Source organism: Hemitrygon akajei, chromosome 30, assembly GCF_048418815.1.
Source record: "Hemitrygon akajei chromosome 30, sHemAka1.3, whole genome shotgun sequence".
In the NCBI taxonomy this organism is placed as follows: Eukaryota; Metazoa; Chordata; class Chondrichthyes; order Myliobatiformes; family Dasyatidae; genus Hemitrygon; species Hemitrygon akajei.
The window spans coordinates 8,882,748-8,909,971 of NC_133153.1; the positions used below are offsets into that span (position 1 = coordinate 8,882,748).

A 27,224-nucleotide genomic window follows, 5' to 3' on the forward strand; every position below is an offset into this window, starting at 1 on the left:
TCAGTCTTCACTGTGGAAGATATTAGCACATTGAAAGGCGTGAGGGAAGAGAAGTGAGTGCAGTTACTATTACAAGGGAGAAGGCGCTCAAAAAACTGAAGGACCGAAAGGTGCATAAATCACCAGGACCAGATGAACTGCACCCTAGGGTTTGGAAAGAGGTAGAGGTAGAGATTGTGCAGGCATTAGTAATGATCTTTCAAAAATTATTGGACTCTGTAATAGTGCCAGAGGACTGGAAAAATGCAAATGTCACTCCACTGTTTACGAAAGGAGGAAGGCAGCAGAAAGGAAATTATGGACCAGTTAGTCTGCCTTCAGTGATTGGGAAGATGTTGGAGTCAATTGTTAAGGATAAAGTTATGGAGTACCTGGTGACACAGGACAAGATAGGAAAAAGTCAGCATGGTTTCCTTAAGGGAAAATCTTACACGACAAACCTGTTGGAATTCTTTGAGGAGATTACAAGTAGGATAGATAAAAAGGATGTAGTGAATGTTGTATATTTGGACTTTCAGAAGGCCTTTGACAAGGTGCCACACATGAGGCTGGTTACCAAGTTAAGAGCCCTGGTATTACCGGAAAGTTATTGGCTGATTGGTAGGAGGCAGCAAGTTGGAATAAAAGGATCCTTTTCTGGTTGGCTGCAGTGACTAGTGGTGTTCTGCAGGGGTCAGTGTTGGGACCACTTCTTCTTAGATGATGGAATAGATGGCTTTGTTGCCATGTTTGCAGATGATACAAAGATTGGTGCAGAAGAACGTTGACAGATTAGAAGAATGGGCAAGAAAGTGGCAGATGAAATACAATATTGGAAAATGCATGGTCATGCACTTTGGTAGTAGAAATAAATGTGCAACCTATTTTCTAAGTGGGGAAACAATCCACAAATCTGAGCTGCAGAGGGACTTGGGAGTCCTTGTGCAGAACAGCCTAATGGTTAACTTGCAGGAAGAGTCAGTGGTGAGGAAGACAAATGCAATGTTAGCATTCATTTCATGAGGTCTAGAATACAAGAGCAAGGGATGTGATGCTGAGGCTTTCTAAGGAACTGGTGAGGCCTCATCTTGAGTATTGTGAACAGTTCTGGGCTCCTCATCTAAGAAAAGATGTGCTGGCATTGGAGAAGGTCCAGAGGAGGTTCACAAGGATGATTCTGGGAATGAAAGGGTTATCATATGAGAAATGTTTGATAGCTCTGGGTCTATACTCACTGGAGTTTAGAAGGATGAGGGGGATCTCATTGAAACCTTTTGAATGTCAGGATAGAGGGATGTCCATTTAAAACAGAAATGTGGAGAAATTTCTTTAGCCAAAGGGTGGTGAATTTGTTGAATTTATTACCACAGGCAGCTGTGGAGGCCAGGTTGTTGGGTGTATTTAAGGCAGAGATTGTTAGACTATGGGGAGAAGGCTGTGGAGTGGAACTAGAGAGAAGATTCTTGGGAAACTGAAAGGTCTGAAGGTAGATAAGTCACCTTGACCAGATGGTGTACACCCCAGGGTTCTGAAGAAGTGGCTGAAGAGATTGTTGAGGCATTTGTAAAGATCTTTTAAGAATCACGAGATTCTGAAATGGTTACAGAAGACTGAAAAATTGCAAATGTCACTTCATTCTTCAAGAAGGGAGAGAGGCAGAAGAAAGGAAACTATAGGCCAGTTAGTCTGACCTCAGTGTTTGAAAAGATGTTGGAGTCGATTATTAAGGATGACGTTTCAGGGTACTTAGAGGCTCGTGATAAAACAGGCCACAGTCAGCATGGTTTCCTCAAGGGAAACCTTCCCTGACAAATCTGTTGGAATTCTTTGAAGAAATAACAAGCAAGATAGAAAGAGGAGAATTGGATTTTCAGAAGGCCTTTGCCAAGGGACCACACACGAGGCTGCTTAACAAGTTATGAGCCCATGGTATTACAGGAAAGATTCTAGCATGGATAAAGCAGTGACTGATTGGCAGGAGGCAAAGAGTGGGAATAAAAGAAGCCTTTTCTGATTGGCTGCTGGTGACTAATGGTGTTCCTCAGGGTTCTGTGGTGGGACCAATTCTTTTGGGAATTGATGGCTTTGTTGAAAAGGTTGCAGATGATATAAAGATAGGTGGAGGGGCAGATAGTTTTGAGGCAGTAGAGAGGCTACAGAAGGACTTAGACAGATTAGGAGAATAGGTAAAGAAATGGCAGATGGAATACAATGTTGGGAAATGTATGGTCATCTATTTAGGTAGAAGAAATGAAAGGTTTGACTGTTTTCTAAATGGAGAGAAAATACAAAAAAAAACTGAGGTGCAAAGGGACTTGGGAGTCCTTGTGCAGGATTCCATAAAGGTTAATTTGCAGGTTGAGTCTGTGGAGAGGAAGGAGAATGCAAAATTAGCATTCATTTCAAGAGGACTAGAATATCAAAGCAAGGATGTAATGAGGCCTCACTTGGAGTATTGTGAGCAGCTTTGGGCCCTTATCTGAGAAATAATGTGTTGAAACTGGACAGGGTTCAAAGAAGGTTTATGAAAATGATTCCAGGATTAAATGGCTTGTCATATGAAGAGTGTTTGATGGCTCTGGGCCAGTATTCACTAGAATTCAGAAGAATGAGGGGTAACCTTATTGAAACCTATCAAATGGTGAAAGGCCTTGATAGAGTGGATGTGGAGAGGATGTTTCCTATGGAGGGAGAGTCTAGGAGCAGAAGACACATTCTCAGAATAGAAGGCCGTCTTTTTAGAATGGAGAAGAGGAGGAATTTCTTTAGCCAGGGAGTGGTAAATCTGTGGAATTCTTTGTCACAGGCAGCTGTGGAAGCCAAGCCTTTATGTATATTTAAGGTAGAGGTTGATAGATTCTTGATTGGTCAGAGCATGAAGGGATATGGGGAGAAGGCAGAAAATTGGGGCTGAGAGGAAAATTGGATCAGCCATGATGAAATGATGGAGCAGACTTGATAGGCCAAATGGCCTAGTTCTGCTCCTATATCTTATGGTCTTATGATTGAGAGCCAGTTAACAACTAGAAAGTCAAATGTCAGAAGGAGCAGTTCTTTCTCGGGCCTGTACTGGTGAGATACCATATGGGTCAATACATTTGGCTGAGGGGAATGAACGTAACATTTCCAGTGAACATGAATTATGATGAATATGAAGGGGTTTCAGAAGGATATGAATGAGATGAGAGTGTGTGGAACATCGTGACAGATGGAGCACAATGTGGAGTGCAACGTAAGGCTAAAAATGGAAAAGCTGCAAATTTTTATCGAGCATGGAAGAACAGGAAGTGCTGATGTTCAAAGAGCCGAGAGGGTCCTTATATACAAGTCACTGAAAGATAATCTGCAGGTCAGGAGAAGAAGTAAGAGGCTAGAGTGGGGAATACGGAGGGACTTGATCAGAGCACACCTGGAATACTGTGTACAATTCCATCTTTTTATCTTTAAAAGTGTGCTAATGACTTAGTGAAGTGAAGTTTCACCATAAGATACTAGGTCTGCCAATATGCTGAGAGACTTATTAAGCCAAGCCTCTATCAAGTTTAGAGAAATGGGAGATGACCTCACTGAAATGAGCAACATTCTCAAATTGCCTAACAAGGTAGTTACCGAGAGGATGTTTCCCCCGATTAAGGATCTAGAATTAGGGCTCATGTTTTCAAAATGTAAGACTAAAATGATGACAGATTTCCAGGGGGCCAGAGGGGATCGGTCAAAAAAGTAGATTAGGGGATTAAAGGGACATGGGGATAGGACAGGAAAGTACTGTTAAGGTAGAGAATTAGCTTGTTGAATGATGGAGCAGGGCTTGAAGAGATGTCACGTTGTGCTTCTTGAAGGCATGATTTGGAAAGGAATTACAAGTATGATGTGGGAACTCTATTCCATTCCCCTCTTTACCTGCCTCTTCGGGTCATTAATTTCAAGACCAGTGACTGAGCTATTAATCAAAATGGTGGTGGTGGGGAAAATCTTTCTGTGCATCAGGACAGCATCTGCAGGGAGAGTAACTCTCTCAGCTTCATCAGACTGGAAATGTTAGAAAATCAGTGTGTTTTAAGGTGCAGATAAGGAGAGAGTTGAAAGAAACAGAGGGATTATCTGTGTAGTGAGCAGTTTAAGAATATCAAGGTATCAATTACTTTAAAAACTGCCAGTAAAGACAGAAGAGGAAACAGCATTACAGAAACTCAATTGTGACGTAGGGAGGGGTTTTCATCGTTGATTGGTTGTGTGGTGAACTCTGTGCATTGTGGTCTGAAATTTCGCCCACATTGGCTTATAAATAAGGTTGACTCAACTTATGTATCCTCTGCCTGATTGAAGGAGTGGGGAGAATGACTGGGGTGGGAGAGGACCTCAATCATGTTGGCTGCTTTCCAAGGCAATGGGAAGTATGGACAGAGTCAATGGATTTAGGACAGTACACAATTAACAAAGTTACACTTTGCCAAATCGTCTTCAACACTTCCCAAGAAAGAATGGCCAGACCTGAAGCTCATTATGATACTAAGGAGAACTGCCCTGATTTTGTTCAAATAATGCCATGGATGTCTTCCATCCACTTGAGAGGGCAAATAGGGACAGGGATACCACAATAACAGCACAGCCCTCCTTCAGTATTGACTGAAGTGTCAGCCTACCTTCTGACACTAGAGTCGGTCTTAACTACATGAAAATTATCTGTTCGATATGAAGTTGTTTTCCAGATATCCTCTATTTGTTGAAGTACATCACATCTGACTCTTCTAATACCAACCTTGACTGCATAAGATCACATTTGTGTTGTAAATCAATCTTTATTCTGCCTTAATATCCTGACGTACATACTTGAGTGGGCCAGTAGGAGGAATGACCATCAGCATACCGGCCAGTTCTCTTTTATCATTCTGAAAACCCAACCACTACAAGATCTATCCTGTGTGCAGTCATTTCACCTGGCCTTTTTTGGACTGCATTGCAAAGATCAGGCAAACAAACCTTTAACAAGATGTTTACACATGGTTTATGCAGTTGGTTAATTTCCAATTCATTTTTACATGGATGCAAGCCGAGTCTGAGTTGAGAAAATCAAAAGAAAGGCAGGTTTGGCAGTTGAACTTCTTAAGCAATGCTTCTTGTTAAGGCGCCACTTTGACAATTAGAATGCAGTTGGTGCATAGACTCATCGCTACAGGAGTCTTCATCAATATAATCCCAACTTCAAATTCATCATTCGGAGCTCAGCATTCCCAGTGGCTGAAGTCTATATCCACCCTATGGCCATTTCATTGGGTACACCTATACAGCTGCTTATTAATGCAAGTATCTAATTAGTCAATCATGTGACAAAATCTCAATGTATAAAAGCATGCAGACGTGGTCAAAAGATTCAGTTGTTTTTCAAACCAAACATCTGAGTGGGAAGAAATGTGATCGAAGTGACTTTGACAGTGGAATGATTGATAATGCCAGACAGGGTGTTTGAGTCTCTCAGAAACTGCTGATCTCTGGGGATTTTCATGCTAAATGGTTTCTGGAGTTTACAGAGAATGGTGCAAAAATTTTTTAAAAATCCAGTAACTGGCAATTCTGTGGGTGAAAATGCCTGGTTAATGAGAGAGGTCAGAGGAGAACGGCCAGACTGTTTCTAGGTGCCAGGAAGGTGACAGTAACTCGAAAACCATGCATCTCTGAATGTCACAGCTTGAAGTGGATGGGCTACAGAAGCAGAAAACTACGAATGTGTACTCAGTAGCTGCTTTTTTAAGTACAGGAGATACCTTATAAAGTGGCCACTGAATGTATGTGTAGGGGACCTTTAAAAAAAAGTTTGTATCAGGTGGTATGCTTTAGGATATATCACTATACCCTGACCACTCAGTGAGTTACTGCCTTTAGTGAAGTTGGTCTTGTTTATACCTACCCATCTCATCATTGTTCTAATGCATGAAGCAACACAAAGGAACTCAGAGTTCAGTCTCTGACCTTTCCCTTCCTGACTTTAATCAGGAATGCTCCAGCGGACTTCAATTATTCTAAGGTGTTAGATGGATTTTTTTAAAAAAATTTTATTAGTTTTTTAATACATTTTCTACATAGCTACAGATAAAAAAACCCCGGATCAAAATGAAGAACATTGATACAGTGCAAAAATAAACATACAATAATAATATGATACAAAGAAAGATAATTGAGAAAGCACCCAAATTGAAGACATGTAAAATTAGTATCCTCCCCAAGCCCCGCAACAAAAAAAAACTCCAGACCAACCACAACACAATATAGGGAATGTAAATCAGGACAATCAAACCCCCAAAACTGTAAATATACTTAGCAACAGAAGATATTAATGCCTACTACAAAAAAAAAGGAGCTGAAAGCAAGGGACTGAAAAAAAACCTTAGTTAAGAGGAAGGTTATGAAAGTACTCAATAAAAGGTCCCCAAACCTTATGGAACTTTAAATCCGAATTAAGGACTGAATAATGAATTTTTTCAAGGTCTAAGCAGGACATGATATCGTTAAGCCATTGAGCATGCGTGGGCGGGGCAACATCTCTCCATCTAAGGAGGATCAAGCGTCTAGCCAGGAGAGAGGCAAAAGATAATATTCGACACTTAGTCGAACTCAGACGTAAATCTGTCTCACCCCAGAAACCGAACAAAGCAATTAAAGGGTTAGGTTCTAGGTGGTGATTCAGAATATACGATAACGTTATGAAGACATCTTTCCAAAATTTCTCCAAGCTAGGACAAAGCCAGTACATATGAATGAGAGAGGCCTCGCCCCTTTTGCATTTATCACAAAGCGGACTTATGCTAGGGTAAAACCGAGATAATTTGGATTTAGACATATGGGCTCTATGAACAATCTTAAACTGTAAAAGGCAATGGCGAGCACAAAGAGAGGTTGAGTTAACCGATTTGAGAATCGAGTCCCAAGATGGATTTTATAAATATTGATTGTATTAGTAATGTCTACAACATTATCTGAGATCTACAACTTGGATCCCTTAAATGGATTGCAGTTTCACTGTGAAGATAATGGACAGAGTTTAAAATGATAAATTATGAGGGTAAGTTGCATAAATCTGGCTTATATTCCCCTGAGTGGAGGAATGATTTCAGTGAACCATGTAAAATATTTATGGAAGACAAGAGCATGTATAAAATTTTATTTGACATTGGTTAGACCACAGCTCGGTATTTATTTGTACAGTTGTGGTTGTCAGAGTGGAGGAGGCTGAATGGAGGCTTGATACAGGAGTTTAGTATTATGACAGCATAAACAGGATAGAGAGGAGGAATTAGCCCGTTTGGAAATGTTGCTTTTGTTTTCTATTTAGAGATAAGGCATGGTAGCAGACCCCTCTGGTTCAGCAAGCTCACTGCCTAGCTGCTTTCTTGTCACCAGTTAACTACCAACCTACGTCTTTGGAGTGTGGGAGGAAACCCACACAGTCCATGGGAGAACGTGTACAGTACTCACAGACAGCTGTGGCATTGCACCTGGGTCGCTGGTGCCGTGATGATGCTACACTGACCACTGCACAACTGTGCCGCCTATAAGAAACTTTTCCCCATCGCAGAGGTCTCCAGAGGGCATAGGCTCAATGTAAAGGATAGGCGGTTTTGAGAGGATCTAAGGAGGAATTTTTTCACCGGGGTCTGGTTGGAATCTGGAAAATGCTGTCTGAATGGTTGATGGAGGCCGGATCTTTCACAACGTTCATGAGCACTTGAATCACCAAGACAGTGGGAAACTATGAACCAAGTGTGGATAAGTGAGATTAGTACAATGTCAAACACAATGTTGTGGGCCTATACTATGCTGTACCGTTCTATGTTCCGGGATCTCCACCGTTCCTGTGGTGCTGTTTCTGGGCTGTTTGACTCTATAGCTCTGTGAGACTTACTGACATTAGCATTTAATTGAGTTTGTTCACTGTCCTGAGTGGCGTTATACATCCTTCAGTTCTGCCACGCTTCTGCAGTCACTGGGTCCACTATGTCAGACAGTTTTACCCAAACGGTAAACACACGAGGTCCCATTGATGCTGGAAGTCCACAGCGACACACACAAGACGCTGGAGGAACTCAGCGGGTCAGGCAGCATCTACGGAGGGGAATAAAAAGTCGAAGTTTCGGGCCGAGCTCCGTCAGCGGGGGAAGGAGACAGAATGAGGAGCTGGGGGAGGGGAAGGAATACAAGCTGGCAGGTGACAGGTGGGACCGGGTGGAAGGGAAGGTAGCTGTGTGGGGGAGGGGAGATAAAGTAGGAAACTGGAAGAGGTAAAGAATGAACAGCAGTAAATTTTACCCAAATTCTCTCCTCAGCCACTCAGCAACTAACAACGTTCCATTTTGGAAGGACAAATGAAGACAGGACTTTTACATTGAACAGAAGAGCCTCGGGTAGTTGTAAAACAGAGAGTCTTTGGAGTGTGGGAGCACGGTTTTCACCAAGTGGAATCACAGGTCGATGGGGCGGTGAAGGAGACTTCGCTTTTATCATGCAAGGCACTGAGCGCAGGAGTTGAACGGTTGCATTCGAAGAATCCAAACTACATTTACTATCAAAGTCTGTGTGCAGCATACATCTCTGAGATTCGTCTTCCCACAGACAGCCACGAAACAAAGAAACTCCATGGAACCCGTTCAAAGAGAAACGTCAAACCCCAATACGCAAAAAGAAATAGTGCAAACAGCAACAAGAAAGAATGAGTAGAAACACAGAATATAAACCACAAAGACGAAAGAGTCTATATTCGCCTCAGCTCACTGTTCGTTATCTGCAGTGCGCCCCGATACAAAGTCGCCCAAAAATAGCAACAGGAGAAGGAGTGACCAGAAAGCAGAAAACACATCATAGCATGAATTACAGTCCAATCCACAAACAGCGTCGCTGAAACCGTGCTCTGGCACCGTCCTCTGATGGCATCGAGGGAGAGGGAGAGATCGCTCGGAAGCAGGCAACCTCCTTCAGGAGCAGCGAGTGAGAGGCAGAGAGAGATGGCCACACGGCCACATTCTCTGGCAGCAGCAAGTGAGAGGCTGGTAGAGGGCACTGAACGTTCGCTTGCTTTTTGTACTTACCTTGATGTTTTCAATTTCCCTCGATGCTTTGATCGGTGAGGGCTCGAGTCCTGTCTCCAAGCTTCCTGCTCTCAAGGAGACCACTCTCCTCCTGAAGCCCTCTTGGAGGCAGCAAAGCCTGAATTGGCCCAAAAACACACCATCAGTCAGTAGATCGCAGTTGTGAGTGTACAAGACATTGGTGGGACCACACTTGCAATATTGTCTTCACTTTGGTCACTCTGTGATTAAACTGGAAACAGGATATGAAATATTTACAAGGATATTACCGGGACTCAGGGTACTGAGTTGTAGGGAGAGCTTAGACAGGCTGGGCCTTTACTCCTTGGATTCCTCATGGAAATAAATGAAATTAGGAGGTGGGGTAGGTAATGTGTGTGGTCTTCTTTACAGGGTTGCTGAACTGAAAACTAGAGGTTTGAGGTGAAAGGTTTAATAATGACCTTAGGGACATTTTATTTACACAGAAGGTGGCATTGTATGTTACAGCTGCCAGAGGCTGAGGTATGTTAGATACAATTAAGAAGTGGAACATGGGTGACAAGAGTTTAGAGAGATATGGGCCAAGCGTTGGGAGATAGCTTGAATGTGCGTCTTGGTCTTCGCAGGTAAGAATGGGCTGTAGGGCCTTTCTTCATACTGTACAACTCTATGAATCTATGAAGGTCTGATCATCTCAGCTGTTTGCTGATTGGGTCGTCCTGACCAGCATTCACCAACCATTCCTAAAGCCCCTGACTGCACGTGACCAGCCTACAGCTCCTAAAACCCCTGACTGCACGTGACCAGCCTACAGCTCCTAAAGCCCCTGACTGCACGTGACCAGCCTACAGCTCCTAAAACCCCTGACTGCACGTGACCAGCCTACAGCTCCTAAAACCCCTGACTGCACGTGACCAGCCTACAGCTCCTAAAACCCCTGACTGCACGTGACCAGCCTACAGCTCCTAAAGCCCCTGACTGCACGTGACCAGCCTACAGCTCCTAAAACCCCTGACTGCACGTGACCAGCCTACAGCTCCTAAAACCCCTGACTGCACGTGACCAGCCTACAGCTCCTAAAGCCCCTGACTGCACGTGACCAGCCTACAGCTCCTAAAACCCCTGACTGCACGTGACCAGCCTACAGCTCCTAAAACCCCTGACTGCACGTGACCAGCCTACAGCTCCTAAAGCCCCTGACTGCACGTGACCAGCCTACAGCTCCTAAAACCCCTGACTGCACGTGACCAGCCTACAGCTCCTAAAACCCCTGACTGCACGTGACCAGCCTACAGCTCCTAAAGCCCCTGACTGCACGTGACCAGCCTACAGCTCCTAAAGCCCCTGACTGCACGTGACCAGCCTACAGCTCCTAAAACCCCTGACTGCAGGTGACCAGCCTACAGCTCCTAAAGCCCCTGACTGCACGTGACCAGCCTACAGCTCCTAAAACCCCTGACTGCACGTGACCAGCCTACAGCTCCTAAAGCCCCTGACTGCACGTGACCAGCCTACAGCTCCTAAAGCCCCTGACTGCACGTGACCAGCCTACAGCTCCTAAAGCCCCTGACTGCACGTGACCAGCCTACAGCTCCTAAAGCCCCTGACTGCACGTGACCAGCCTACAGCTCCTAAAACCCCTGACTGCACGTGACCAGCCTACAGCTCCTAAAGCCCCTGACTGCACGTGACCAGCCTACAGCTCCTAAAGCCCCTGACTGCACGTGACCAGCCTACAGCTCCTAAAACCACTGACTGCAGGTGACCAGCCTACAGCTCCGACATTATCGGAGTAAAGTGCTCTTTCAGCATTTCGTTCTGTCCTGGTATGATCCCTCCTTTCTCGCTCCTGGCAGTAGGAGAATTCCTATGGTCCTGTCAGAAATGTCATTACCCTTCTCCTCCTCAGCTTCCGGCCATGGCGTGACATCCCGTACATACTTCTCTATTCCTTGCCCTCCCTGTGATCTGGTTCACCCTCAGGAACCTATTCTCTCATTCCACGTACAAGGTGAATTGCTGAATCTCTCCATCACTGCTGCTGCACTGAGGGAGCCCTGTCCTCTATTACCTCTCTCAGATCAAAGTCAGCAACCTCATGTTCCGTTCTGATACCCGTATTTTTGTGTTGCTGGGGACAGAGGTACTAGCAACACATTCCTCACTGAAGGCATTCACACTCAGCTGATAACAACGCCGGGTAAATTCATAGATAGGAAGGATTTAGAGGAAGACGGGGAAAATGCTGGCAATTGGGGTGTCTGGTGGGCACCATGGTTGGTAAGGATAGATGGGCCAAAGGACCTTTACTGTGCTTTACTACTCTATGACTCTGTCTTTTGTAAACAGTCATACTGCCCACTACACACTGTTATTAAAGTTTATTTATATTGTATTACCTTTCTTAGACTATCAGTCCCTTTGCCGTTATTCTTCTTTATTCTTTAAAGTCTTCTTTATTCTCTGTCACAAACCTACAGCGCTGTCCTGCCCATCCCGGACTCTATTCCCTGCTCTAAACCCCTAATTTTTCCTGGTTCTGAAATACTAGCTCTGCTCCTCTTCTCCAATGACACTACCCGATCTGCTGGGCGCACTCACCATTTCCTGCGCACCGTCCATCTCCGGTTAGTCCTGGCGCAGGGTTTCGGGCCGAAGTTCCTCTCTCCCCTCCCACACAGACACAGCTGAGTTCCTCCGCCAGATTACACACATTGTTTTCAGTGAAAATCAGATAAATCCTTTGTTGGACTGAAATTATTTTAACTTCATGGATGAAATCAAATCGGCAGCAATCAGCTTAGAGGGAGATGTAAATTTTGATCCATTACCTTGTGTACTGCTGTCCACAGTCTCTAAGATACGATCAGCATGCCTATTTCCACAGAGCTGGATCTCAGGAAGTGAATAGATTTCAGATAACAATAGAAAGTACAATAAAGAATTCATGAATAGTATTTCAAAAGCGCTTTCCCAAGATATTCAGTGCTGCCGGTAAATGTAATTATGAAGTTATCTCCAGGACGGTGCGTGAACACTCTTGTCTTTGAACTTTCTGTTTGGAAGTAAAAAGCATTACTGAAGCAGTGATGATTGATTCATTTTGGCTCCTTGCCCAGTGAATATAAACCTTGGCCCTCTTCGAATGGACGAACTGACACAACAGGGAACGTGCTGGCACTGCAGCCTGTCATTTTACCTGGGACTCGGGACTCATGACCAAACCCTGTGGCGCTGAACTGAAGCACCCACCTCGGCAATGGGCTCCGGCACCCAGCATGGCCGCCAGCTACTTTCTTGACTGATCAGTGAAATTAGAACTCGGAAGAAGGTTTGTAACACAATAGATGAAAAACTGTTAGAAGAAAATGGTTAAGCGTGTCTTTGCCGTAATGTGATTTGAAATAATATTTCTGCTACTGCTTCCTGTGGAAAGCAGATCTTTAACTTCACAGGCGTTCCGGCAGCGAGTTCAGACTCCAGACTGTAACTATACATTATTTGAAGTCACTGACAGTCTCCGTGACTAAGCTGACGACAAGACTCGCTGTTTAGGAACCTCTGTTGGCGAATTCTCAGGAGTAATTGCAATGTCCACCGCTTTTTAAAGATAGAAAGACAGATCAATAAGGTATCACAGCTTCCCATTTGGGTTGGCTCACCTGATGCCTCCTCACTGTAGTACCTCATGCCATCACTCTGATCCATTGCTGATCCTCCTCACTGTAATACCTCATGCCATCACTCTGATCCATTGCTGATCCTCCTCACTGTAATACCTCATGCCATCACTCCATTGCTGATCCATTGCTGATCCTCCTCACTGTAATACCTCATGCCATCACTCCATTGCTGATCCATTGCTGATCCTCCTCACTGTAATACCTCATGCCATCACTCCATTGCTGATCCATTGCTGATCCTCCTCACTGTAATACCTCATGCCATCACTCCATTGCTGATCCTCCTCACTGTAATACCTCATGCCATCACTCCATTGCTGATCCTCCTCACTGTAATACCTCATGCCATCACTCCATTGCTGATCCTCCTCACTGTAATACCTCATGCCATCACTCCATTGCTGATCCTCCTCACTGTAATACCTCATGCCATCACTCCATTGCTGATCCATTGCTGATCCTCCTCACTGTAATACCTCATGCCATCACTCCATTGCTGATCCTCCTCACTGTAATACCTCATGCCATCACTCCATTGCTGATCCTCCTCACTGTAATACCTCATGCCATCACTCCATTGCTGATCCTTTCATCTCAGGTGGCACGTCAAGATGGAGGATAAATCACTGCCAGCGGTTCTGTGGTTCTGAGGTGGCTGATGAGGCTAATGAGGAAATCACAAACCCTCCTGAAATGAGGAGGAACCCCCCTTCGCCTAATATTGTAGGCAGCTTGGTAGTTGAGTGTTGGTGCATTCCCTCTACCATTTTACCATTTCCCTTTTCTTCTCCCACCCACTGGGGCAGAAGGTAGAAAAGCCAGAAAGAATGTACCCCTGGGGTCAAGGACAGTTTCTACCCCGTTGTTATACAACTTCCAAACAGACTTCTTGTACGATGAAATGGATTCTTGCCCTCGCAGTCCACCTTGTCATGACCTAGAAGTTTATTGTCTGTGTGGACTGCACTTTCTCTGTAACCATATCTTGCATTCTGTTATTGCTTTTGCGTGTGCTGCCTCGATGTACTGATGTCATGAAATGGTCTGCGTGGATAACATGCAAAATAAAGCTTCTCGCTGTACCTCAGTACAGGTGACAGTAAGAAACCAATTTGCCAATTTATACTGGACCTCTGTATGGTCCTCAAACGTGGATTCGAGTTTCTCAAAACCATTCCCAATGCTTCCTCTCCACTCTGAGCAGTGAGTCATGGGCTAGGGATTGCCAGGATTCAAAGGGGATGCTACACTTTTCTAAGGGTATCTTAAGAACACCTATGAGTCTTTTTCGTGTAATCACTTCCTGTCATAGAACACAGCTCTTTGGGAGTCTGATGTCAATCTTGTAAATGGTGAGGGTTGCCTCACAGAGCCAATTATGGATAAATAAGTTCTCAGTGTTGGTGATGTTGGCCTGGGAGAGGTCACTGATGTGGGTCATTGCAGTGGATCTGGACGAGCTTGTGGAGACGTGTCTCGCTGTTTGGTAGTGCAATTTTCACAAGAACGTTCTGTAGCTGAGCAGCAATCACTGCTGCTCCATAGCTCATTAGCTTTGTACTGGGATCAAGGCCTTGAACTTCAAAAACTATTGCCTTAGTTGGCTAAAGATGTCCTGGTGCACAGATGGTGGTGAATTTGATCAAGGGTGTCTGCCTTTATTGAGCGATGTCTCCTCAACGCACATTCCCCCTGTTATGAGCAAGAGTGCCGGAGGCAAAAGGGGGAATTGTGGGGTAAAAGGTGGCGGCCCTCATGTATTGAACGGAGATGTTGAAAGGAAAGTTGTTTAAACAAAAGAAAAACATGTCTTTGTCGTTTGAGCATTAACAGTTGAGTATAAAAGCCAATCACCTGTAGGCTTCTGTGAAAGAGTGAATGTTAGCTGAGAGTTTGGCTCTTGATGCCTGCCTTGTCAAATAGTGAGGTTGGGCTGACCTTTGTGCTGGAATGGGGGAGATGTTGAACAGTCTCCTGTTAGTCTATTTGTTCCTATCCTCTGCTTTTTCTGCAGCCCATATCTTGAGAGAGTTGGTTCCCATTTGCTGCCTGCGAACATCTTTGCTTTCTCTCAGCAAACTATGGATGCAGATAACTGGCTTATCCCCTCTTAGGAAGCTCTGCAATTCCAGTGTTTGGCTTCACTTTCATTTCTATCAGACTCCAGCTCCATTGCTGCCTCCACCTCAGACACCACGCTCACTTGAATGGAGGGAGACACTCGTACCCTTGTGGTCCTTCTCTCACCATTCCAGGTGGAGCACAGTCGGCCAAGCACCATTTTCTGAAGAATTCACGCTCAGTAACATCAGGCAGGTATTATGGGGGGATTTCAGACTCCTTATTGCTTCCCAAGCCCATCTGACCAGCAGTCTGCTCAGGTGGGGTCAGTGTGAGGCCCCTCACTACCCCAGGCCGTGCCACAGTCCCTCGCTCTGAATATCTCCCTTCAGCTGTGAGACCCTTAACTGTGAAGGCTAACTAGACACATCTTTTTCTCCCACAGACCGAACAGTTCACCTTCCCCATAATCTGGAGGCTCCCTCCCTTTCAAATGTTCGCAACCAAAATGGCAGGGAGAGGTGGCGTTGTTTCAGAGGCGTGACCTGGTTTGCAACAAGCTCACTCGCTGCGGTATCAATACAGATGTTTGTAGTTCCCTCTTCAACCAAAAAGGTGGGCTTAAATGTTGTGTCTTCATCACCCTCCTCCAGGGTGCAATAGATCCCATTCCCCCTCGCTGCTTCTGCCTCCGTCTGCTATGAGCTCAGCACCCCAGTGAGTCTGTTCCCTCTCGTGTCCCGTTTATTGACATTCCACAGGGCCCTGGACCTCTTCAGCAAGGTGCACTGCTCTGAGAAAATGACAGCACTGGGCCATCGTGATGGGCCACTCTGAAACCAGGCAAGATCTCCTGCCCTTTGCAGTGTGTGATCAGCTGAGATCTCGCTGAACCTGCCTGCACATCCATGTGATTTGGCTGCAGTGAAGTCCAATTGCTGTTGACATCTCTCTCTGCTTATTCCTGGGGTCCATGGGAATGACATATCTGCAGGTCCGTCTCCCTCCTGGTGACCATCCCACACTCACAGCATTGGTTCCTTTGTCACACTACATATAAGGTGACCTGGCATCTCCTGATCTAAAATGTTCTGAAAATTCTACCTATGTGTTTGTATCCTCACCCTGGCTGCATGCTCGGCAGCCATTCCCCAGGTCTGCACAGAGCCTTGAAAAAGTCTACACGAGGAAATCTGCAGATGCTGGAAATTCAAACAACACACACAAAATGCTGGTGGAACGCAGCAGGCCAGGCAGCAACTATAGGGAGAAGCACTGTCGATGTTTCGGGCCGAGACCCTTCGTCAGGACTAACTGAAAGGAAAGATAGTAAGAGCTATCTTACTATCTTACCATCTTTCCTTTCAGTTAGTCCTGACGAAGGGTCTCGGCCCGAAACGTCGACAGTGCTTCTCCTTATAGATGCTGCCTGGCCTGCTGTGTTCCACCAGCATTTTGTGTGTGTTCCTTGAAAAAGTCTGATGTGGTTTGACTAAAATTACTCTTTCACTCTTCTTTCACGTGAACCTTTGTTCATAGTTGGCCAATATTACCCCACATATCTCAAATGTCTCGTGTTCTCCTTCCTCTTCTTGTCTCACCACATTCCCCTTCCTGTGACCTTCCTCCAGAACTCGGTGATGTAGCTTGCCCTCAGAGACATTCTGGCTCATTCCATATACAGTGAAGCTCCAGTAACCCAGCACACTGGGGACTTTGGTAGTGCTAGCGAGCAGATTTTCCAGACCATTACTCCTACTAAAAACCAAACACACTTCAATTTCTTTTTTTTTTCACTTTTTACACAGTAGTATAATTTTCCAATGAGCCTGGTGAGTTTAAAGGGAGTGGGAAATATACAAACTCTCCAGAACCTAGTCCAGCTGTAAACCCACCCATGTTCCGGACCTGTTGTGTTACAGACCCCAACCTTCTTCCAATCGCATCTAGATCCCAGCTTTGCTATATTCCGAACTCTCCACCACCCACCCGCTCGGCTCTGGCCACACACCCAGACCCCTGGTTCACATTCCAGAATAGTGGGTGAGCCAGAGGTCGGACCAGCAGCACTTCCATACGATCAGAATTGGAATTTTACCACATGTATTTCTCTGTTTCCTTCCAACTGCCTCAAGGCCAGCAACATCCTGAAGGGCGTCATGGCTGGAGGTTCATTTCTCGTTGCTGATGCATAAACAAGTAAACAGAGCTTCCTTCGCTGAAGGCAGCAGGCTTCGACCAGACAGCGGTATCATGTAATAGAGATCCGTTACAGATACCCTGTGCGCATAGGTATGGAACGCTGGTCTACTCCTGTACACTACTGCAGGCGAGGGCTCGTGCCAAGAGAATGAAAACCTTGAAGGGATATTTTAATCTGAGATTCTCAAGAGCTGGTCCTTGACCACTCAAAGCAGAGAAGGGGCACTCAGGATGTCATTTACAATCTCGAAACTGTGCACTGGGGACACACAAAACCTTGTGTAAGCAGCAGAGGGCACACGTCGCCTCAGAAGCTGATCACATCACCTCCCACCCTGACAGCTCCTGCGCCAACTGTGCACAAATCTACAGTTCCCACTTTGGCTCATCATTCAACATTCACGGACCTGGAAACAAGTTGTCTTCAATCTCAAGCCTGTGCGCAAGAAGAATATTCAACACTGAGGGAGAATTCAGGATGAAATGGGAAATCATTTGCATTCAGAATAAAAGAGATTACATCCTTATTTACAAACGAGGGAAAAGTAAAGCAAATCAGTGGGTGAGATAATTGATGAATATTAATATCACTGCCCCTGGAGAACTGGTCCCTGTTTTTTGAAAAGCAGATTGCACCAGGAGCCTGAAGACACACACTCAACAATTCAGGAACAGCTTCTTTCCCTCTGCCATCTGATTTCTGAATGGACATCGAACCCATGAACACTATTTTTTATTTCCTAATTTTGCACTGTTTATTTAACTATCTAATATATTTATATACTTAGTGTCATTCATATTTTTCTCTATTATTGTGTATCGCAATGTGCTGCTGTGGGAAAGCCAACAGATGCCGGTGATATTAAACCTGATTCTGACTCTGAACGGATACAGAGAGAAAGACTGAATGAGAGGGAAGGATGAAGTAGATTTTGAGAACTGGACTTGTTCTCGCAGGAAAGTGGGGTTGTGATGAAAGGATAACTGTAAGCTCCTGGTAACGTTGACTCCGAGAATGGGCTGGGACCGGGCTCCCATCACACGGCTGCAGAGGATAAATTCAAACCCGAATCAGGAAACATTTTCAATGACAGCGTGATTCCTCTATAGAAACAGCCCCCAGGGGAGACGGTGGAAGCAGCTGGTGTTAATTCATTCAAAAAACAAATTAGATTTCTGTTTAGAAAATAATGATTATTGTACGATCAAAGAAGAATGTGAGGCGTGACATGAGGGACACGAGACGTGATTAGGAAGAACACTGGGCCAGTGGGGAAACAGTCCCGCTGTGCCTGGATCTGTTGCAGACTTACATGGAGAGATTAATTACATGATTAGTCAATAACTCTATTCTTATTTTAGCACGGAACGACCAGAATGGTGGAAATCAATCTTGATAGACGTTTATCATATCAGGGCTCCCATCCCTGCAGTGTTGGAGGCTAGGGGAAGCCTGGCAGCAGTATATAAAATTATGATATGACCACCATCACCCACTGCTTTCTCACTGTTACCATCAGGTAGGAGGTACAGAAGCCTGAAGGCACACACTCAGTGATTCAGGAAGTTTCTTCCCCTCTGCCATTCGATTCCTGAATGGACTTTGAAGCTTTGGACACTACCTCACTTTTTAAAATATACAGTATTTCTGTTTTTGCACATTTTTTAATCTATTCAATATACACAATTGATTTACTTGTTTATTGATAATTATATTTTATTTTATTTATTATTATTATTTTTTCTCTCTGCTATGTTATGTATTGCATTGAACTGCTGCTGCTAAGTTAACAAGTTTCACGTCCTGGTTCTGATTCTGACCCACCCTCTTCTCATTGCTACCCTCAGGGAGGAGGTACAGAAGCCTGAAGGCACACACTCAGCGATTCAGGAACAGCTTCTTCCCCTCTGCCATCCGATTCCTAAATGGACATTGAACCCACAATCACAACATCACTACTTCATAATTTTTAAAATTTTTGTACTACTTATTTAATTTAACTATTTATATATATACTTTCTGTAATTCACATTTATTTTCTCTATTATCATCTATTGCATTGTACTGCTGCTGTGAAGTTAACAAATTTCACAACATTTGACAGTGACATTAAACCAGATTCTGACTCGGCAAGAGTAGGTGATTCTGAATTTTTCCCTGGGTGAAAATGTCGAACACTGTAGGGCACAGGCTGAAGGTGAGAGTGGGGAGGCTTAAGGGAAATTTGCAAGGCAAGTTCTTCACAAAGAAAGTGAATAGGGGCCTGGAGCAGGTTGCAAGGGAGGTGCTGGAAGCAGGTATGAGAGCAGGTGAACAAGCAGGGACTAGAGGGATATTGACCAAGTACAGATGTATGGGATCAGGTAGATTGGTCAGAACAGACATGATGGGCTGAACGGCCTGTTCCTGTGCAATACTGTTCCATGTTCTACAACTATTTTTCCTATTTTTACGGGTCTTGTCATCGTTATTTTTGTATTGCGTATGGATTTAACATAAATGATGCACTTGATTCTTAAAAGGCTTCTCCATCAGTGTTTACCTTCACATCCTGGCTACAAGAATATCATTTCTAGAACCAAGTATAACATGGGATTGAGCAGCGGGAACTAAGTCTCAAGTTAAGGCAAAGGGTGGCATCTCAGGAACCTGGAAGGATAGGGAATGCACAGAGTATCTGACTTCTCAGGACTGAGCAGATACCACTCCGAAGGTGAGAAGCACGTGTGAATATGTTTCAAATGTTCTTTCTGAGCAACCATGTGGAGCAAGAGTGGATGCACGGGCCTTACTGGTAAGTGTTCTCCTCCATGGGTGGACTTCCAGCGTGCCCTAGACAATACACCAGCCACTGGCCACAGTTCCCACCGTCCCTACTCTTACCCTGGGTCCATCAACGGGATGCACTGGAGGGTGCTGCCTCGGGTGAAATGCTTTACTCCACTGAGTTGGATTGGCCAGGTTTGTCTTCCTTGGAGTGGAAGAGGTTGAAGGGGAGCCCTTATTAAATATGCAAAATTATGAAGGGCATGGCTCGGAGGAGAGTCAGAAACTAAACACCTGAGGGCAGAGATTTAGAGTAAAGGAAAAGGTTAGAAAGTTTAGAGAGGATCTGAAGAGGGTTGTTATCACCCCTGGGGTTATTGGAATGTGAAATGTGCTGCCTGATCAGGTGAAGGAGGAGGTCCCCTCACTACACTTGAATGGCTGGGACATAGAAGGCTTCAGGCCAAGTGCTGGTAGAAGGATTTGTGTGGGTGAGCATGAACATGGTGAGCCAAAAGGCCTTCCATGGCCATCCACATGCACCTCCAGCATTGTGCCTTTTCCTCCAGTTTCTTGGCCAGGGATCTGGACATTCATCTTCTGGGAGGCATAGTACTGCAGTGGTTAGTGTGGTGTTATTACAACGGCAGTGACCAGGGTTCAATTCCCATTGCTGTCCGTAAGAAATCCGTACGTTCTCCCTCTGACTGTGTGGGTTTCCTCTGGGTGCTCTGTTCCCTCCCACATTCCAGGGTTAGTAAGTTGTGGGCAAGTGGGTACCAGAAACATGACATTTGGTGCCCAGCACATCCTCATTGCAAATTATGCATTTCCCTGTAAGTTTTGTTTAAGAGATTGAAGAGGCATTAGTAATGACATTTCAAGAATCACCAGATTCCGGAATGGTTCTGGAGGACTGAAAAATTGCAAATGTCACTCCACTCTTCAAGAAGGGATGGATGCAGAACAAAGGAAATTTTAGGCCAGTTAGCCTGACCGCAGTGGTTGGGAAGATGCTGGAGTTGATTGTCAAGGGTGAGATCGTGGGGTACTTGGATGCACATGATAAAGTAGGCCAAAGTCAGCATTGTTTCCTTAAGGGAGAATTTTGTCTGACAGATGGATTGGAATTCTTTGAAGAAAAAAACAGGAGGATTGGTGGATGTTATTATGTATTTGGATTTTCAGAAGACATTTGACAAGGTGCCACATGATAAGAGCCCATGATATTACAGGAAAGATACCAGCATGGATGGAGAATTGGCTGATTGGTAGAACGCAGAGAGTGGGAATAAAGGAAGCTTTCTCTGGTTGGTTGACAGTGACTAGTGATGTTCTGCGGGGGTTGGTGTTGAGACTGTTTCTTTTTATGTTATATGTCAATGATTTGGATGATGGTCAAATTTGCAGAAGATATAAAAAAGGTGGAGGGACAGGTAGTATTGAGGAAGTAGGGAGCCTGTAGGAGGATTTAGACAGATTAGGAGAATGGGCAAAGAAATGGCAAATGGAATACAGTGTTGGGAAGTGTATGATCATGCACTTTGGGGAAGGAATAAAAGCATAGACCATTTTCTAAACTGACAGAAAATTTAAAAATCCAAGGTGCAAGGGGATTGAGAGTCCTCATGCAGGATTCCCTAAAGCTTAACTTGCAAGTTGAGTTAATGGTGAGGAGGGTAAATGCAATGTTAGCATTCATTCAGGGAGGACCAGAATATAAACGCAAGGATGTAATGATGAGGCTTTATAAGCCCCTGGTGAGGCCTCACATGGAGTATTTTGAGCAGTTTTGGGCTCCTTGTCTAAGAAAGGATGTGCTGACATTGGAGAGGGTTCAGAGAAGGTTTACAACAATGATTCTGGGGATGAAAGGATCATTGTATGAAGAGCGTTTGATGGTTCTGAGCCTGTACTCGCTGGAATTTAGAAGAACGAGGGGATATTTCATTGAAACCTATCAAATATTGATTGACCTAGATAGAGTGGATGTGGAGAGGATGTTTTCTATAATGAGTGAGTCTAGGATCAGAGGACACAGTCTCAGAACAGAAGGAATAGAGATGAGAATGAATTTCTTTAGCCAGAGTGTGGTGAGTCTGTGGAATTCGTTTCCACAGGCAGTTGTGGAGGCCAGGTCATTGGGTACATTTAAAGCAGAGGTTGATAGATTTTTGATTAGTCAGAGTGTGAAAGTAGGAGGCAGGAAAAGGGGATTGAAAATGGATCAGCCATGATGAAATGGTGGAGGAAGCTCAATGGACCAAATGGCCTAATTCAGCTCCAATCTCTTATGGTCGTATAAGTAGACATTATAAAAATATAGTTACTTTTCTTTATATAATCCTGAATTAAAATTAACATTCCTTTTCATTTGAAGGAATTTCAGGATGGGAGCAGTGACAAGCCAGCCTGATGAAAGATGTCCAAAGCAATGGAGAATGCGACCCCTGAACCAGTTTATGTCGACGTGGACAAAGGATTGACATTGGCCTGCTTTGTCTTCCTGTGCCTCTTCCTAATCGTGATGATTGTCCGATGTGCTAAGGTGATCATGGACCCGTACAGTGCCATCCCTACATCCACGTGGGAAGAACAGCACCTCGATGACTGATGACAATGCCAGGGCAGAGGAGATCCCCGGATTCCTCCACGTGCAGCCAGGACGGAATCCTGTGCTTCTGGGTCTGTGGGAGAGAACTGAACCATTTACCAAGCTGAATATTAGAATTCTGTGGAAGTGTTTACTGAAAATTGCATGTGAATAAGTGCCTCACTGAAATGTTGTGATTGTCTCAAATGACCTTTGTGTTGATATTGTGCGATGCACTGAATCAATAGAACCATATATCCGGCGCACTTCGTCTGTTGTCTTAGGGTAGCATAGGATAAACACAAGTCAATTATCTGCAATCAAATATAAAAATAACATATAATGAAGTCTTGGCCTATGCCTGCTAAATTCTATGGTCAAGATTCCTAGTACTTTCTATAAGCAATATCTAGTGAAGATATCAGTTTAGAATGCTTTGTAGCAAATGTGCCTACCTTAATTCTGGTAAGGTGAGGGAGTGTGATGAGAATCAGACTTGTTAATGAAAAATGTTTACAATCATTGGTGCTTCTCGACTTGTAACCTTGCTCTCATTACAGCCTCACTTGCTAATTTTCTTAAGAAGATTTGCTTCCTGTTTCTGACTGTAAGTCTCAGCAGATGAATGATTGAGCAACTCCCTCCATTATAACCCACTTGGCTAATCAGATCATTGACCCTGGACTACATCACATTGTTATACTGAACATCCATTTTGTGTGAAAGAGCAAACAGCCGTGTATCGTGAGCCACTTTGCCATCCTAACTCCAATACCAATGCCAGTATTTAACAAGCATAATAAAGGCAATTTTAAAACTTTCAACGTGAGTCCATTGTTAAATGGTAGCAATTTGTGCATTCTGAGGGTATTTTCCCACATTTCCAGTGGCTTCACTGGGCTCGGTTAGTTCTTCCCTGTTATGGTTTGTATTTAGAATGGCTTGTGAATCTCAGAGTTTGCAGCAGTTCTTTCCAAAAGGCTACATGCATAAACACTATTCACCTGGTTTTACCTGCTGTGTATATTTTACTGCAGTGCAGGGTATTGTGCACTTGAGTTGTCACAGTGAACATGATGGTTGTTGTGCCACTGTGTCTAAGTGCCCCTGTGGTCATGAAAGCACAAAACGGTCTCTCAATGACTCAACAACATCTTGCTTTGAAACATTTTCATCTAATTATGAACAATGAAAGAGAATGTCCGCTTTGAGTACTGTCAGCCGTCCAAGTTCTGCCTGAAACTCTTTCTGTTCAAACATCGAAGTGTTGCTGTCATCTGTTTGACCATAAACTTTCCTGACACAAAAGAAACAGTATTTTAACTGTAACTTAAAAATGCATTCCTTCTTATGCTTCAGAGTGGAGATTTTTGTGTGGTTGTACCGTCCGAGTGAAAATTATTTTATCACAAAACATAAATTCTAGTTCCAAAGCAAATTTCAACAGATACCGGAAATCTGAAATGAAAAGGGGAAATGCTGGAAGTGCTCAGCAAGTTTGACTATCACCTTCTGCTTCCTCCCAGTGAGCCAATTATAAATACAAAGCGCTGTCTCTCCCTGTAGCCAGTGGAGACCAGCCCCTTTGAAGGTCTTGCTAGAGTCCATATGGACAACATCCACTACCCTATCCTTATCCACCCTCTTGGTTGCCATGTTGACTGTCCCAAAGCCTTGTCTACCCTTTTGGAAGTCATGCTGACCGTCCCAAATCAGACACTGGCTCCCCAGACGTTGGTAGATCCTGTCCTTCAGAACTGATGTTTATTTGTGCTACTCTTTTTAAATAAATGGTAGTACATTAGTCACTCTCCAGTCCTCCAGAATCAGGTTTAAAATCATTGGCATATGTCATGAAATATGTTGTTGTGGGTCTGAGATGTGCCCAGCCACACAGTTGTGGCTGTAAAGAGAGTAGAGCGGTGTGCTAAGCATGCATCCTTGAGATGCACCAGTGTCGATCGTCAGCGAGGAGGAGATGTTACTTCCGCACTGACTGTGATCTCCCAGTGAGGAAGTCAAGGATCCAGTTCCAGAGGGAGGTACAGGGGCCCAGGTTTTGGATCTTGTTGATCTGTACTGAGGTTGTGATGGTGTTGAATGCTGAGCTGTGTCAATAAACAGTAGCCTGATGTAAGTATTGTTATTGTCCAGGTGATTCAAGGCCAAGTGAACAGCCATTGAGATTGTATCCACTGTAGACCGAATGTGGAGAGAGGCAAATGGCAGTGGGTCCACGTCCTTGCTTAGGCAGGAGTTGATTCTGGCCATGAGCAACATCTCAAAGCATTTAATCACAGTAGGTGTGAGTACCAGTGGTTGATAATCATTGAGGCATCTCACCTTGGTCTTCTTGGGCACTGGTGTGACTGTCACCCTTTTGAAGCAAGTGGGGGCCTCTGACTGCAGCAGTGAGAGATTGAAGTTGTCCTTCAACACTTCCCCCAGCTGGTTGGCACAAGTTTTCAGACCCCTACCAGGTGCACCATCAGGACCAGATGCCTTATGAGGGTTCATCTCATGAAAGATGTTCTGATGTCAGCCTCCAAGGCAGGATCACCAGATGGTGCAGGGATTTGCACAAGTGTAATTTTATTCTCCATTTGAAACGCGCATAAAAGGTGTTTAGCTCATCTGAGAGTGAAAGATCACGGCCATTCATGATGTTAGGTTTTGCCACTTCTAATTCCGTCTCTAACTTCAATCAGAAATGTTCTATTGCTCTTATAAAGGCCTTCCATAGGTCATACCTAGACTTCTTAGAAACATAGAAAACCTACAGTACAATACAGGCCCTTCAGCCCACAATGCTGTGCCAAACATGTCCTTACCTTAGAAATTACCTAGGGTTACCCATAACCCCATATTTTTCTAAGCTCCTTGTACCTATCCAGGAGTCTCTTAAAAGACCCTATCATATCTGCCTCCACCACTATCGCCAGCAGCCCATTCCACGCACTCACCACTCTCTGCGTAAAAAACTTACCCCTGACATCTCCTCTGTACCTACTTCCAAGCACCTTAAACCTGTGTATTCTTGTGGCAACCATTTTAGCCCTGGGAAAAAGTCTCTGGGCTATCCACATGATCAATGCCTCCCATCATCTTATACACCTCTATCAGGTCACCTCTCATCCTCCGTCGCTCTAAGGAGAAAAGGCCGAGTTCACTCAACCTATTCTCATAAGGCATGCTCCCCAATCCAGGCAACATGCTTGTAAATCTCATCTGCACCCTTTCTATAGTTTCCACATCCTTCCTATAGTGAGGTGACCGGAACTGAGCATAGTACTCCAAGTGGGGTCTGACCAGGGTCCTATATAGCTGCAACATTACCTCTCAACTCATAATCTTAATCCCATGGTTGATGAAGGCCAATGCACCGTATGCCTTCTTAACCACTGAGTCAACCTGCGCAGCAGCTTTGAGTGTCCTATGGACTTGGACCCCAAGATCCCTCTGATCCTCCACACTGCCAAGAGCCTTGCTATTAATACTATATTCTGCCATCATATTTGACCTACCAAAATGAACCACATCACACTTATCTGGGTTGAACTCCATCTGCCATTTCTCAGCCCGGTTTTGCATCCTATCAATGTCCCACTGTAACCTCTGACAGCCCTTCACACTATCCACCACACCCCCAACCTTTGTGTCATCAGCAAACTTACTAACCTATCCCTCCACTTCCTCATCCAGGTCATTTATAAACATCACAAAGAGTAGGGGTCCCAGAATAGATCCCTGAGGCACACTACTTGTCACCAACCTCCATGCAGATTATGACCCGTCTACAACCACTCTTTGCCTTCTATGGGCAAGCCAGTTCTGGATCCACAAAACAAGGTCCCCTTGGATCCCATGCCTCCTTACTTTCTCAATAAGTCTTGCATGGGGTACCTTGTCAGATGCCTTGCAGAAATCCATATATACATATATACTACATCTACTGCTCTTCCTTCATCAATGTGTTTAGTCACATCCTCAAAAAATTCAATCAGGCTCGTAAGGCATGATCTGCCTTTGACAAAGCCATGCTGACTATTCCTAATCATATTATGCCTCTGCAAATGTTCATAATTCCTGCCTCTCAGGATCTTCTCCATCAACTTACCAACAACTGAAGTAAGACTCTCTGGTCTATAATTTCCTGGGCTATCTCCACTCTCTTTCTTGAATAAGGGAACAACATCTGCAACCCTCCAATGCTCCGGAACCTCTCTCATCCCCATTGATGATGCAAAGATTATTGCCAGAGGCTCATCAATCTCCTCCCTTGCATCCCACAGTAGCCTGGGGTACATCCTGTCTGGTCCTGGTGACTTATCCAACTTGATGCTTTCAAAAAGCTCCAGCTCATTCTCTTTCTTAATGTCTACATGCTCAAGCTTGTCGATCCACTGTAAGTTATCCCTACAATTGCCAAGGTCCTTTTTTGAACCTTTTGTAAGCTCTTCTTCTTGACTAGATTTACAACAGCCTTTGTACACCATGGTTCCTGTATCCTACCATCCTTCCCCTGTCTCATTGGAACATACTTATGCAGAACGCCACACAAACATCCCCTGAACATTTGCCACATTTCTGCCGTACATTTCCCTGAGAACGTCTGTTCCCAATTTATGCTTTCAAGTTCCTGCCTGATAGCTTCATATTTCCCCTTACTCCAGTTAAACACTTTCCTAACTTGTCTGTTCCTATCACTCTCCAAAACTATGGTAAAGGAGATAGAATTATGATCACTATCTCCAAAATGCTCAACCATTGAGAGATCTGAAACCTGACCAAGTTCATTTCTCGATACCAGATAAGTACAGCCTCTCCTCTTGTAGGATTATCTACATATTGTGTCAGGAAACCTTCTTGAACACACATAA

The 27,224-nt window shown here is 44.4% G+C and overlaps 1 protein-coding gene across 7 annotated transcripts in view; it reads left to right on the forward strand.

Moving 5' to 3' along the window:
- LOC140718791 (cortexin domain-containing 1 protein) overlaps window positions 1-23,168 on the forward strand; it is a 70,536-nt gene extending 47,368 nt beyond the window's left edge. For 3 of the 7 annotated variants that reach the window (XM_073032954.1, XM_073032951.1, XM_073032955.1), the window contains exon 2: window positions 22,132-23,168. In XM_073032954.1, coding sequence (XP_072889055.1) covers window positions 22,174-22,365 — 192 coding nt within the window. In that variant the 5' untranslated portion in view covers window positions 22,132-22,173 and the 3' untranslated portion in view covers window positions 22,366-23,168. Of the gene's footprint in view, window positions 1-12,157; window positions 12,370-15,227; window positions 15,398-16,933; window positions 20,268-22,131 lie in introns of those variants that run through there. The other 4 variants (XR_012096791.1, XM_073032953.1, XR_012096790.1 and 1 more) reach the window with 4 other exon arrangements.
- The last annotated feature ends 4,056 nt before the right edge of the window (window positions 23,169-27,224 follow it).